Source organism: Schistocerca serialis, chromosome 1 (assembly GCF_023864345.2).
Source record: "Schistocerca serialis cubense isolate TAMUIC-IGC-003099 chromosome 1, iqSchSeri2.2, whole genome shotgun sequence".
NCBI classification, from domain to species: Eukaryota; Metazoa; Arthropoda; class Insecta; order Orthoptera; family Acrididae; genus Schistocerca; species Schistocerca serialis.
In genome coordinates, this window is record NC_064638.1 from 1127750416 (window position 1) to 1127766641 (window position 16226).

The 16226-nt window shown below is 41.2% G+C and overlaps 1 protein-coding gene across 10 annotated transcripts in view; it reads right to left on the reverse strand.

Annotated features, from left to right (window-relative positions):
- LOC126416983 (sorbin and SH3 domain-containing protein 1) overlaps window positions 1-16226 on the reverse strand; it is a 1139715-nt gene that overhangs the window by 755095 nt on the left and 368394 nt on the right. For all 10 annotated transcript variants that reach the window (XM_050084918.1, XM_050084885.1, XM_050084932.1 and 7 more), the window contains exon 4: window positions 11379-11471. In XM_050084918.1, the coding sequence (XP_049940875.1) occupies window positions 11379-11471 (93 nt within the window). The remainder of the gene's footprint in view (window positions 1-11378; window positions 11472-16226) is intronic.

Genomic DNA, 16226 nt, shown 5'->3' on the forward strand with positions numbered 1-16226 from the left:
GCCATACATCAGAAGCAATGGAGAAATAAAGGAAAGGTTGTAGAGCGGGATTAAAATTCGTGATGAAAGGATTACTATGATAAGATTCGCTGATGAGATTGCTATCCTAAGTAGAAGTGAAGAAGAATTACAGGATGTGTTGAAAGGAATGAACAGACTATTGAGTACAGAACGTGGGTTGAGGGTAAACTGGGAAAACAAAACGTAATGAATGGTAGGAGAAATGACAATAGCGAGAAAAGTAGCAACAAAATTGGTGTCGAAGAAAGTCTACTGGTATCAACCATCGCGTTAAGTTGAGGAAGGAATTTCTGGAGCACAGCATTGTATGGTAATGAATCTTGGGCAATGGGAAAACAGGAACAGAAGAGTATCGAAGAGTTTGAGATGTGGAGATACAGAAGAACGTTGAAAATGAGGTGGGCTGACAGGATAAGCAATGAGGATGTTCTCTGCAAAATCAGCGAAGCAAAGAACATTTGGGAAACATTAACAAGAAGAAGGGACGGGAGGTTATAACATGTGTTAAGGCATCAGCGCTTAACCACCACGGTACTACGGGGATCTGTAGAGGGTAAAAGTTGTAGGGGTGGCAGAGATTGGAATACAGACAGAAAAAAAAGTGGAACCTTGATTGTGTCCAGGCATGGACCTCTTCGTCCGGAGAGGCCGCAAAGGTTTTTTGTTAAGGCCCCAAATATTTGGGAATTGCGTGGGGAGAGATCGGGATTGTATGGAAAAAGTGTAAGAGCTTCCCGGCGATACTTCTAAAGCGCAGTCAACAACCTTGGCGACCCATAGGCAATATAGAATGTGCCGTCCGTCAACGTTACTTGGCATTTGGACTTGATGGCGCGCTTCAGTTAACGCACAGCGGCACGTGGGCACTTCACAAAAATTGAAGTGCTCCATAAAATGCAAACACTTAGGGATGTCGGCGGACTGCATCATTCTGTTGCAGCATAATGGTCGTGCCCGTATTGTGGAGATTATTTCGACTACGCTGCAGAAGATTCGCTGGGAAGCCCTTACACATCCTTCGCATACAGTCCCGATCCCTTCCCATGCGATTTCCATATGTTTGGAGCCCTCAAGGCAGATATCCGTGGCTGTCTATTTGCTTCGGACGAAGACTTTCACGTCTGGTTCCATAGGCACCCGCAAGCATTTCTCCATGAAGGCATTGACAGACTTGCCTCACAGTCGGATAAAACTATTAACGGTTACGACGATTACTTTTGAAATTATAGTTTGCTTACTTTTATTCCATCTGGCTCGTTTTCATTTTATTGTCCCTTATAATTTTAAATAGCTATCCCAGTGAAGCGTAAAAAGAAGACAGAAACTTCCAGGCAGATCAAAATTGTGTGCCGAACAGGGTCTCGACCCCTGAAGGTCAAATCCCCGGGTTCGTGTCCAGGTCGGGCACACATTTTCAATCAACCAAGAAGTTTCACATCAGCGCACTGTCCGCTGCCACGTGAAAATCCATTCTGCACACAGTCCCTTCTTCCAGGTAGGCAGGAGAATATCTGTGCTGTTGGGAATGTACAAGAGGTACTTGCTGAAGGAAAGCTGTGAGGGGCGAGAGGGAGCGGTGGTTCGTTAGTTGTGTTTGGGTATCTCACAACGTAGGTCACTTGCTCGCAAAAGACTAAGATTTGAGGTTCGAGTCCCGGTCCGCCACACAGTTTTAATTAACTAGGTGGTTTCAAATCAGCGAACACTAAGCTAAGGAGTGAACTTACATTCTGGAAGTGCAGACTTTCAAGTATTTATTGAGCGGCCATCTGTAAACTACATGACCGCCTCGGTAGCTAGACTGCCACGTGGAGAAGCCGGGTCCAATTCCTGGTATTGGCAGGACTTTTTTCTTGATAAGAGGGATTGAACGGTGTTCACTCTGTCTCCTGAAGTCAAATGTGGAGCTGCTTGAATGTGAAGTAGCCATTCGAAGATCAAGAAATCCGACAACGGTCGTGAGCGCTGTGTGCTGACCCCGTGCCGCTTCATACCTTTGGCTGAGCATGACACGGCGGTCGGTGTCAGCCCAGAACGGTGGACCAAGCAGCATAAACAACATAGAGCTCTTGGTGCAACGTTTGGGCTCAGCCAATTTTTGCCATAAGAATAATTTTCAACTTTGAGGATGTCGAATTCACTAAGTTAACATATTTTTCATATTTTCATTCGCTGACGTATTTGCAGGACTATGTGCGAGAGTTACTCCTCACGTTGACAAAAGTATGTATTGCACGCATAAAAGTAATTAGTGTAATGTGTGGACGGTCACACAGGCTGGGATTATTAGTAATGGCCTCACAGTATATTTATTCAAACAATCCATCTACGTATGAAAGTAACAGAGATATTTGAAAGTATAACACTAAAAGAAAAAATGCCCTGAAATTTTGTTTGACGAATCTCACTTTACGTTAAACGTATTCGGAGTTGCGAATACGAACAACCATCAGCTGTATAAGGGAATGACGACAATGAAAATTTATACTGGACCGGGATTCGAAACCAGATTTTCTGCTTTACGCGAGCGGTGACCTTAACCGCTTTGGCTATCTGTGCACGACCCACGGCCACACCCAAACCTCTATATGTCGTCGTTTCAGCATCACAACCTTTCCTCATAGACACATTGCATAATTCTCGTACAGGGGAAGGCATTTTAATTGAAAGTCGCTGACCGGTATCGGCGGATAAATACGGTACTGCATTGCCTGTGCTGTTAAGAAGAACACTGTATCGTTCTTTTTCCCATCATAAGCATTGCAATATCGAATCTAACTTTGGCACACAAGGAGCCGAAATATGCAGTTATGAAACTCTTTGATAATCGGCTCACTGACAAAATGTCTACATCTACATCTACATGATTACTCTGCGATTCACATTTAAGTGCTTGGCAGAGGGTTCATCAAACCACAATCATACTATCTCTCTACCATTCCACTCTCGAACAACGCGCGGGAAAAACGAACACCTAAATCTTTCTGTTCGAGCTCTGATTTCTCTTATTTTATTTTGATGATCATTCCTACCTATGTAGGTTGGGCTCAACAAAGTATTTTCGCATTCGGAAGAGAAAGTTGGTGACTGAAATTTCGTAAATAGATCTCGCCGCGACGAAAAACGTCTTTGCTTTAATGACTTCCATCCCAACTCGCGTATCATATCTGCCACACTCTCTCCCCTATTACGTGATAATACAAAACGAGCTGCCCTTTTTTGCACCCTTTTGATGTCCTTCGTCAACCCCACCTGGTAAGGATCCCACACCGCGCAGCAATATTCTAACAGAGGACGAGTGAAGTGTAAGCTGTCTCTTTAGTGGACTTGTTGCATCTTCTAAGTGTCCTGCCAATGAAACGCAACCTTTGGCTCGCCTTCCCCACAATATTATCTATGTGGTCTTTCCAACTGAAGTTGTTCGTAATTTTAACACCCAGGTACTTAGTTGAATTGACAGGCTTGAGAATTGTAATATTTATCGAGTAATCGAATTCCAACGGATTTCTTTTGGAACTCATGTGGATCACCTCACACTTTTCGTTATTTAGCGTCAACTGCCACCTGCCACACCATACAGCAATCTTTACTAAATCGCTTTGTAACTGATACTGGTCTTCGGATGACCTTACTAGACGGTAAATTACAGCATCATCTGCGAACAACCTAAGAGAACTGCTCAGATTGTCACCCAGGTCATTTATATAGATCAGGAACAGCAGAGGTCCCAGGACGCATCTCTGGGGAACACCTGATATCACTTCAGTTTTACTCAATGATTTGCCGTCTATTACTACGAACTGCGACCTTCCTGACAGTTTTTCCTGCCCACCCCCAATATAAATTCATAATTCATAAAAAGCCAAGACCGTCAAGAGCAGAACACTGAACGCAAACGAAATACGAGAACAAGAAAGGACAGATACAACGCAGTGTCGAAATCCAACGAGCAGAACGGCGTGATAGAAGTTCATGACTCGGCTGAATCAAGGCTGCCATCTTGGCCCTGTCGCTGCGGGTGGCTGGGTCCTCGTGCCCCGTGATGCATTCTCCTGTGGCGATCGTCAACAGCAAGCTCTAGTGCGTCTGAGCTGCGATCGATATCGGCTGTTGACGGAGGTGTTCTCAAATGTTGACTAAAGACCTTTCTCCTCAAGAACACCGTCTATACTACAGAGGAATTCTCGAATAGAAATCGTCAATCGTACCGGGGAAAAAACCTTATAAAATGGCCAGACTGTAGCCGTGTAACACTCCTTTTTTAAAACGTGTGTTCTGTGGTCGTTCATTTGATATATTCCACATGATAGCATTTATGGTCAATATGACCCGTGGAACACATAACTAACCAAATAACTACTGAAACTACGCCATATTATTAAGAAGGCCGACGACACAAATGGCGAGTGGAAGGGATACAACTGAAGAGAAAAATACAGTGCAAGTTGTGAGGACATCCATGGAAAGGGCGAGGCTATCGTTTGTCCCTAAATACATAGACGGAAGAAATCGCAGCACGAAGAAGGAGTTGGAAGCCGTGATTCTACATCTGAAAGGTGATGTCTATTCAAACTTCGCGCCAGGTGCTTAAGAGTAGAGCTACTAAAGCTACTATGTGGATGCAAATCAGGTTTGCTTTAAATACACGCTGTAACCAATCACGTAACGCGATTTTGTAGACGTTTCTATGACGACGACTATCGTTTTCTTGAAGAAAATAGATACCTACAGCCATAACTTTAATTATTAATCTTATTTAGCATTATTAAATAAAATTACGGCTGTTGGTATCTACTTTCTTCACGTTTTAACCAATCGCAGTCCCAGTCCCCTTACATGAGCTGGGATACCAGAAACTATTGTTTTCGCCTTGCAGCTCTCTGCGCTTCGTAGTTGACAGCTGGCAAAATTATTGCCAACTATTAGGAATCTTCTTTCGCCGACTCTGCAAGAGATAGTGTTAATCTATACTGGTGCACTGTTTGTTTGAGCGTCGTTAGTATTTGAGTCTACTCTGAAATTCCTGATCCAACCATGGGATCCAAGGCAGGCAGGCAGGCAGGCACTCCGTCTTTAGGCCACAAGTGGCCCATCGGGACCATCCGACCGCCGTGTCATCCTCAGCTAAGGATGCGTGTAGGAGGGGCATGTAGTCAGCACACCGCTCTCCCGGTCGTTACGATGGTTTTCTTTGACCGGAGCCGCTACTATTCGGTCGAGTAGCTCCTCAATCCACTGGATCCAAAGTAACAGTAATTTTCCCTCTCCACTGAACTAGAAGTTTGTCATCTACATCTGTGAGACGCAAGCTACCCTAGGTTATGTTGCGGAACATACGAGGGATGCGCGACAATCACATTAATACCCCTTTCTCTTACATCTCTGGGTGGTGCACATCACGAAATATTGTACGTACTCCTCTGTATACGCCACAATTTCTCTTATTTACCTTCGCAGTTCTAATGATAATGATGTCGATAGTGTCACCAAGATAGGCTAATGGAACCATTACATACCACTGGCTTTCTAGAACTTTACGAGGCGATGCCATGGCGCTAATAGGCAGCGGTGTCCGAGTGCGAGAAGCAAAATAAGTTACTTGATTAATACTGTATTTTGCCGGGTTGGAGCTACATGTCTTCAGTCATGACGTACACTGAAAAATCCCCGCACAGCTGTACAGTAGCATACCGATAGATTAGCCAAAATAAAATGGTGCAACCAAATAATAAAGTGCAAAAGGGGTCCGCCATATTGTTTTCTCTCCTCTTGCTGCGTGTTACGGCACTGTCGTGCGGGATTAAGGAATGTATCTGCAAACAGATATAAGAATTACTATTGTAACTATATTTTTCTCGATGTGATAAGGAAAAACTTCATGAAGTAGAGGTTGATTTAGTAGTGGTCGGCATGAGAAGCACTGAGGGAAGAAACGAGGAAGGACAGAGTTTAGCGTGCCGTCGACAAGAAGGGTGCTAGAGACCGATTACAAGCTTGGAATTGGCGAGGTTAGCGATCACAGCCTGTCAGTGACACCATCCCAACATTTGTCTCGAGTGATTTAGGGAAATCACTAGAAGCTTACATCTGTATGACGGAACGGGGATTTGAACCGACGGCCTCCCGAACGTGAGTCCAATGTCAGCGCTTTGCTACGTACCATGGGCAGATGCGCCAATTGTTTAGTGTGTTAACTCGTTTGATGAATCTTATCATAGACAACGTCTGCCATCACAAGTACGGTAACACTGAAAGTAATTGTTAGATTTTCGGTGTTTTGAAGCAAGCGACTGGAGGACAATCATCGAATCAACAACTTGCGTAGTAGCCGCTATCGTGCGCTGCTATAGTACTGAAACAGATTTACTGCGACGAACTTCAAAGTGTTTACATTTTTGCAAGCACCAGGGAGAATGGAAAATTCAAGTGGATTCTAACGAAGATTGAGGGAAATCTTTATTTTCCCTGTATTTAAAAAGTAGCTTAGCGCCCGCTGCTTCGCTCGTGTAGACTGTATGGTCTGCAGAGATTTCTTTTTATTTAATCGAATTTTTATATTGTTCACAAACTGCAACACCTTCTAAGGTTATCACAATAATTAAGGCCAAATAAGCGTGATCTTTTCCTAATTTACTTCTGAACGCAAAGCGATTCTGGTAGCTGGAGTCCAAAGCTATTGTTAATTATGTCTTTTGCGTTCTTATGAAGATATTTCCTTAGCAAATTTCATCCCCTAACAAATACTTTTTATGTATAACCGAGAAGTCAAATATCAGTTTTCATAAATTTAGCTTTAAAATTTTGTTAATGTAACGAAGTATTTTCTTGTAATTTTTTTCCTCTATTGCACTCCCCTAGGGGTTGAATTTCCAGAAACACTGAAACACGTTTTTTTTCCTAACTTCTCAGTTGTCATAGATGTAGCCTTGAAAATTCTTTAGTAGTTCTTTAGTAACCATTTATTTCAAAAAATCTTTCGCTCACTATTTTCCCCCCTTAGTGGCCAAATTTCCAAAAGTGCTGAAACACGTATTACTTATTTTCCGACTGAGAAACCAAATATCAGTTTTCGTAGTTCTGGCTTCAAAAATCCCTTAATAGAGACATACTTTCAAAAGTTCTTCCAGTCCCTTTAGGAGTGGAATTTCGCATAAGTCCTGCTTAAGGGATTCCTACAATATAAGATTCACACTCTCTCCGAGTTTTTATCCTTAGCGGTATGGGCTGGGCGATGATGACTCAGTGAATCAGTCTGACCCTGTTTCACCCCCTTAGGGATTGAATTTCCAAAATCTGTGAAACACGTATTTTTTCATCTCTAACCGAGAAGCCAAACACCAATTTTCAAATATTTATCTTTAAAAATGCTTTCGCAATTAAATATTACCAAAAATGTTTCACCCACTGTTTCACCCCCTTAGTGGTTGAATTTCCAAAAACAGTGACGTGAGTATGTTTTATTTCCAACAGAAAAGCCAAATACTAATTCCTACAGATTTAGCTTCAAAAATGCTTGCACAATGGAATATTTCCATAAAAACTTTTATCCCCCGTTCCACCTCCTTAGGGCTCGAATTTCCAAAAACAGTAAACATTACTTTTTTATTGCTGAGAAGCCAAATTTAAATTTTCATAGATTTAGCTGTTAAAACGCAATAAATTATTTTCGTAAGAAATCTCATCTCCTCTTACACCCCCTTAGGGTTTCAGTTTCCAAAAAACACTGAAACAAGTTTTTTTTATTTGTATCCGAGAAGTCAACTATCAATGTTCGTAGATGAAGCTTCAAATAATACTTTAGTAGTTCTTTAATAATGATATATTTCAAAAAAAGCTTTCATCCATGCGGAAACAAGTATATCTTTATTTATAGCCGAGAAATCATACCAATTTTCGTAGGTCTAGCATCAAAATTGCCTTAATAGCAACATTTAAAAAACACCTTCATCCCCTATTTGATCCCCTTAGGGCTGGAATTTCTTAAACGGCACCTACAATATCGGGTCCACACCTTTTCCAATTTTCAAGTTTCTATCCTTAGAGGTTCTGGCTGGACGATGGTGAGTCAGTCAGTCAATTAGGCAGGACATACATTGCCTATTATGTATAGACATTAATTAAAACTATGAACTGCTCTTATTTCAAAATGGTTCTTCTTCAAAAATGAAAAGGAAGACAGCTTCGTTTTCGCTAAGTGGCCAGAAATCTCCTATGTAATCTAACCTACCTGGATCCCTCTCCATGTCAGATTGTTATTAAAAATTTTATGGAAGTGAAACTAGGCAGGGAGCTGTTAACACTGTCGTTATAAGGTGAATATATTTTGTAGAATGTGTGTTTCTTGTTTTGGGACTTGGGCTCTCGGAATCTCTTGATGCACAACGTCGATGTTGTTGTGAAGTTTGCTGAGCATTTCTGTTACACGCACGTGATGACTAAACGGCAAAGTGAAGAAATGAACCGTTTTTCGTTGAATGTTCTCTATAAATCCTGCCTCTTAAGGATCCCAGATCGCCGAACAGTAGTTGAGATCGAGCCACCTCTATCGACTACACTTCCTTAGCTTTCTGACTTTCGCTTTGCTACATCCATTTGAGTCGTTCCAACTTAAGTCGCTCGGGAAAGTCAACGACAGCAAAAGTCACAACTAGCTAATGTCTCCGAGTCTCTAGAGTGTAGGTTTCGGCACAATTGTTGGAAAGAAGAGATTACGCTGCCCCACGGACGCCAACACGTTAGTTTTCACAGAAACAGCACATGTTACTGTCATTTTACTCAAACGTAGCGAGGTTAGTTTCTGAGACGTCATCTGTACTTATGTCACTTAAGACGTGTCTCACACTGTTCAACATTTGACCTTCTAGTCGGCCGACAAGGACTTAATTTCTGTCGGAATGCGCCGGAATGGCGTTCCGGCACCTCCCGATGAATATTTTTGAACTCACTAGAGCAAGTCGCTACTAGATATTTAAAGTAGTTCAAAATGTTCAAATGTGTTGTGAAATCTTATGGGACTTAACTGCTAAGGTCATCAGTCCCTAAGCTTACACACTACTTAACCTAAATTATCCGAAGGACATACACACACACCCATGCCCGAGGGAGGACTCGAACCTCCGCCGGCACCAGCCGTTTAAAGTAGTACACATGTATTCGATAGATATGGGTAACCTTCGTGTCGACTGTCTTATGTTTACGATTGCCAGAAGTCTTGTGACTTTATTGTTTTGATTACAAGAAATTATGTTTTAAAAATTTTGGTTTCAGAACATTATTTTTTAAAAAAAGATTTATCATTCCAAATTTTATCATTAGTTTTCAAAAATCGAAGCTCGTAATTTTTTATGGCTAGGGAGGGGGGAAATGGTTGTATGGTTGAAGAGGTGGGTCCCTGCGTGATCCCTGCACCTAAAATTCTAGAAGTTAGGCACTGCAGCCCCCATTTATTGAATTATAGGCCTTTGGTCGAATAACTAACATTACTAACATTCCTACTGAAACTGATAGTCTAATTGGCTGTCAACAGACAGGACCTCCTGTTACTTTATTTGTCCTCTTGTGCTCATCCTACAATCAGAATTTGTGCTGTAACGAAATCATCTTTCATGGGATATTAAACATAATTTTCTTCCTTCATAATGTCCAAGAAAATTTACTCTGACCGCATAAAACCTCGTGGCAAACCAGTCCATAAATGTATGTAAAAGCATTTAGTGTGTTATGGCAATAAATTCACTGTGTAACTACGCTTGGCTTAAGAAAAGTCTAATATGCGCTTATAGACATTGCAAAGGAATCGTCCTTACCCGCTAGCACATCAAATGTAGCTCGGGATTTTCGTACAATGAACACTTGCAGCAGCACCTCCCTCCTGGAAGGCTCTTAAATGATTTTCCTCAAGTCGCTGGCTTTACAATTATATCCCTGGCGCATCTAAAACAGTGAAGCACTGGCTTCAAGCAAGATGAAGGAGGTGGAAGCATCGTGGGAAGTTTACAGAACGGCACAAATGCCCACCGAGAGGCGATGGCGCAATGCTGGGGAACAATCAAGAATGGGTGCCACTGGGTTCGGTCTTGGGTCCTCTGCTGTTCTTAATATATATTAATCACTTGCCATTCTATATTCACGAAGATGCAAAGCTGGTACTTTTTGACGATGATACAAATATAGCTATCGCACCCAACAGACAAGAATTAACTGATTAAATTGTAAACGATGTTTTTCAGAAAATCATTAAGTGGTTCTTTGCAAATGGGCTCTCATTAAACTTTGACAAAAACAGTATATACACTTCCACACAGTAAACGGAATGACAATTAATAAATATAGACTTCGATTAGAAATCGGTAGCTAAGGTAGCATATTCAAAATTTCTAGGTTAGGCTATGCATTGATGAGGGGTTGAACTGGAAAACACACACTGAAGATCTGCTGAAACGTTACTTATGCTATTAGGGTCATTGCCAATTTTGGCGATATACATCTCAGAAAATTAGCTTACCAGGCCTATTTTCATTCTCTGCTTTCGTATGGTATCATATTCTGGGGTAACTCATCATTGAGTAAAAGAGTGTTCATTGCACAAAAGCGTGTAATCAGAATAATTGCTGGAGCTCATGCAAGATCATCCTGCAGACACTTATTTAAAGAGCTACGGATGTTCACTGTAGCCTCGCAATATATATATTCACTTATGAAATTTGTTATTAACAATCCGAACGAATTCAAAAGTAATAGCAGTGTACATGGCTACAACACTAGGAGAAAGGATGATCTTCACTACTCAAGGTTAAATCTAACTTTGGCTCAGAAAGTTATTATGCTGCCACAAAAGTCTTTGGTCACTTACCTAATAGCATCAAAAGTCTGACAGATAGCCATATAGCATTTAAAAGAAAATTGAAAGAGTTTCTGAATGGCAACTCCTTCTACTCATTAGACGAATTTTTGGATATAGTAAGTGGGTAATTCCCCCCCCCCCCTCCCCACCCCCCCCCAAAAAAAAAATTAAGTGTCATGTAATATTTTGTGTAATGTAATATCTTGGACAGACACCTTTTATTAACCTGACACTTTCCACATCATTACGAAGTGTCGTATTCATGATCTATGGAAGAGGTACTAATCTAATCTATAGCTGGACTCCTTCACCGAACGTCACGAACGACGCCATGTAGTTGTGAAGGAGTTGTCAAGCAGAGTAACTGGTTTCACGTGCACTGAAGTTCATCCATCCTCTTAACAAGTACCAGTAAACACCGGTTGGGTAAACATCCCGGGCTGCTATAAATTCACATCGGAATTACGCAATAGCGCCGAAGTCAGAAGAGGCGGGAATGAGTGAGAGGACTCACCAGCGGCGCTGTGCGAGGGGCTGCCGTCGGCTGACTTGACGGTGATGCCGGTAGAGGCGCTGCTGGTGCTGCTACTGCTGCTGCTACCGCCTCCTGGAACACAAGCGGCACAGCAGCTGATCAGTGGCCACTCTGCACATCTTCAAAAATTTATCAAACAGGAGGCAAGACTCTAACATTGCCGTTGATATAACTGAACTGATTCGGTGCTTTTGAGAACATGTGACCCAAGAGTTATATTTGACAGAAAGTACACAGATCTTACTGCATCGCAAATGATTGATGTCACATTTTTTATTTGACGATCTGAAATCATATCCTAGTAAGATTAATTCCAGCTTGTCCAACGAGGTAGAAAATATTCACAAAAGACGCTTTTATTCATATACTAATAACGTTAGGTTCTCCTTTCATAAAGCCTCGGTATCATACTTACCATGCAGTTGAAGATTTAAGGTCATCAATTCCGAACTAGACCAATCTATTGCACGACATTGTCCATAGTACGTTTGTGTACAAACAGATGTCTTCAAAATAGAAGAGGCATTAGGAAACTCCTTCAACCCTTCTAATGACGCCTGTCAAATGACTTTACTGCCATCTCAAACCTCCATCTATACAGCGGACATATTGGCCGTAGGGGACGTCATTTGTTATGAAATACAGATATTTAACCTTATTTTGATATTCACAGGCTTCAAAAGCTTTTTTCATAAAATTAAAAAATCCAAAACTCGATAAGCAGACTGACAGATATATTTTGGATACATTGAACAGTATTACTGAATGATAGAAAAATCTCATACACGTCGATTGCTGTGGATGAAAGAACATCATGGGACTTTCTATAAGAAAATCGTCTACCTACTAGCCAAGAGGAGCAATACAGAAAAACAGTTCCTTCTAATACTTCTGTCTCATACTGATTTCAAACCTACGATCAAGGAAGCTCTTTACCATACTGGGACCATGAATAGCATGCAATACCTAGCGGCCATACAACCAATCATCTCAAAAAATGGTTCAAATGGCTCTGAGCACAATGCGCCTTAACTTCTGAGGTCATCAGTCGCTTAGAACTTAGAACTAATTAAACCTAACTAACCTAAGGACATCACACACATCCATGCCCGAGGCAGGATTCGAACCAAACATCTCACCTCGACCTTGGTTCGACTATGTGATGCTAAGTAAGCGTCATATGGCGTCTATCATTCCTATGAGGCTGAGTCACACATGTTACCCCTACACATTTATATTGGATAAGTATTCTATTTTCTGGAAGCTGTAATCAGGATAAAACTGAACAGGCAGATCTAAATCACACAATTTTGGTAAGCACAATGGACGAGGAAGCACTTACAGGAAACTGGCTGCAAGGACGTTTCTTCTATCTACTCCACATTAAGTAAAACATTCCGGAGGTGAAATATTCTTCCATTCGCATCTCCGCGCGGAGACTACTTAGGAGGACGTTGTCATCAGGAAAAACAAAACTGGCATTCTACAAATCGGAACATGGAGGAGAGACTGGGTTATAAATACAGAACCGAATAGAGGTAACACAGGAGTAGGTCTAATAATGAATAAGAAAACTTGAAGGCAGGTAACCCACTTTTTTCGAGTCGTCAGTCTTCTGACTGGTCTGATGAGGCCCACCACGAATTACTCTCCTGCGTCAGCCTTTTCATCTCCGAATTGTACTTGCAACATACGTTCTCAATTATTTGCTATTTGTATTCCAATCTCTGTCTACCTCTACTGTTCCCTCTAGTACAATGGAAGTTATTGGCTGACGTCTTAACTGTTGTCCTGTCATTCTGCCCTTGCTTATTGCCAGTGTCTTCCATATACTCCTTTGCTCTCCCATTCTGCAGCGAACCTCCTCATTCCTTACCTTACCAATCCACTTAATTTTCAACATTCTTCTTTAGCACCACATCTCAAATGCTTAAATTTTCTTTTGTTCCGGTTTTCCCTCAGTCCACGTTTCACTACCGTGAAGTGCTGTGCTGCAAGGAAGGACATTCTCAGAGTTTTCTTCCCCATAGTGAGGCCTATGTTTGATACTAATAGATTTCTCTTGGCCAGGAATCTCAGTTTACCAGTGCTAGTCTGCTTTTAACGTCCTATTTGCTCCGCCCGTCATGGGTAAATTTGCTGCCTAGGAAGTACCTAGTTCGTGATCATCAGTTCTAATGTTACGTTTCTCTCTGTTCTCATTTCTGCTACTTCTCTTAACTTTCATCTTTTTTCGTTTTACTCACAATACATTCCTGTACTCATTAGACTATTCATTCCATTCTGCAGATCCTGCAATTCTCATTCACTTTTACTGAGGATAGTAATGTCATCAGCGAATATTATCATTGATATCATTTTAGCTTACATTTTAATGCCACTCTTGAATCTTTCTTTTATTTCCGTCATTGCTTCTTCACTGTACGAATTGAACAGTTGGGGCGATAGAATATAGCCGTATCATACACTTTTCTTAATCTGAGCACTTCGTTCTTGGTCTTCCAGTTTCATTATTCCCTCTTGGTTCTTGTAGACATCGTATACTATTCGTCTTTCCCTATTTTTATCCAATTACGCCGTCTCAAAAGACTTAGTAGTCCATAGTATACTGTACTAGCCACAATACTGAGCGTATTCTATCAGAGTATTTTAACTTAACTTTTTGCGTTAACTATGTGCAGTAAAAATGTTGCTGGCTGTCTGATATAAATAAAAATATATGAGGCTGATACTAAAAATTAAAATTCGAAATACAAACCTTAATCAGAAGAATCCTCAAAGTGGAGGAACAGGAACTAAATTTTAAAATCATTCTAGAACAGTTTCTCTACTGACAAAATGTCGTATATGATCATATACGAAGAAGACTATAGACACTCCTCACACTGCGCTTGTCCGACCTCTGCTGGAGTATTGTTGTGCGGTATGAGATCCTTTCCAGACAGTATTGACGGAGGACATCGAAAAAGTACAAAGAAGATCAGCTCGTTTAGTATTATCGCTCGGATATGATGAGCGAGTCGGGGTGGCAATAGTCAAAACAAAGGCCATTTGCGTTGTGGCGAGAGCTTTTCGCGAAATTCAATCACCAACTTTCTCCTTTGAATGTGAAAATATTTTAAGGTGCCCAAACCACATAGGGAGAAATAAACATCATAATAAAATAAGAGAAATAACGGTGCATACAGAAAGATTTTAAGTTTTCGTTTTCCTCACCAGCTGTTAGAGAGTGGGACGGCAGGGAAATAATCAAATAAAACTGTACCGTTCCAGAGACCTTATCAAATCTCAAACATCTATGACGAATATATGCAGACTGCAGCGATGAATGAAAATTTGTGCCAAGGCCAGGATTTGAACCAGCGTCCCCTGCTCAGTAGACAGATGTGCAAACCATGTTGACACCCTGGCACAGTGGCTTTGCACAACTGCACTGATTGCTTTAGCACGCCTCAATCCAAACTGCCATTCACTTGGTCTTGGTCTAAACTCGAGCATCATTGCAGAGGCTCACCAACTGTGTTGGAACAGCACCTCAACATCGAATGAAACGGGCGGTAGAGAAAGAGCCTGAAAGTGGTGCGAAGAGCCCTCTGCCGTGCACTTAAGTGTGAGTTGCAGAATTGTGATGTAGATGTAGATGTAGACATTAACGAATTTATTGCACTATTGATACCTTCAAGTTTTATAATGGTTACTGTCATAACTAAAGCAGAATAAATCGTGTTTTGAAGGCTATGTTTCATGGACAGTTTGACTTAAGTGTAGCCCAAGACCAACATTCAACAATATGAATGTGCAAAATCTCCCAAAACAGAGCTAAAAAAATTGGCCGTTAAGCCAACCGTTTAACTGCTTAGAAATGAACAAGGGCGGTCTTTGTATACCCGGTTTGTCACATCATTGTGCAATCATGCCAGGCTGACTGCACAATTCATAAATCTACCACTATGTTACGCTGTTGCACCGCAAAGAGTTTGAGAACCTACCAACTCCGGAAGAGGGCGTACTTTCTACCTTGAAATTGCAAACTTATTTTCTCTGTTAAAGTACAGAGTATGGCATTTTCCCAGTTCGACTGATTCCATGGATGAATTACGAGTAGTTGAACAAACTACAATACAGCAATGTCACGATCTTCAGTGTCTACTGAATGCTACAATAGTTCTGTTCTCAGTCGCCTGTGCAATGTGTATTTCAGATGTGGCCAATTTCTTGAAAGATTGAGATACTTGCCAGTGATACTACCCTATAAAAAGGGTGAGAGAGGTAATATAAACAATTACCGGCCACTTTCTTTGCTACCAGTTTTGTATTTTCTACGATATGAGAAAAGAATTCCACTTTGTAGACCATGCAATGTTTTTGCATAACTTGGAACACCCGTGGATTAGGGAAGGAGCTCAACAACGGTGGAAAGTAGAAAGCAGAAGGTTGTCCTCCACTGTCGACAAAAGGGCAGAATAGTTTGAATGTGACTGTCGTCTGATTGAGTTGTTGCAGGGTTTTATTCTAGGTCCACTGCATTCCTTGATATACAGGGAGTAAACAGGAACGTTGTCTCACAGTGGTGTAGGTGAAATCGAGACGAAAAAATTGATGTAAGAAACTTGTAGTGTACCAAGCCGTAACAACCTGAAATTGCCCCCGAAAGTCAGCTAATCGCATATTGTCCGCGTGATTGAATTTCTTTTTCTTGTTAAAATCGTTCTCGAATATTAAAAAGCCTCTGTTCTCGCACTTAAAAAAATGTAAAATTGACGATTCTGTAAATGCTACCTCAATGTTTTCCACCAAATACACAAACGTGAGTCTTGCCTCAAAATG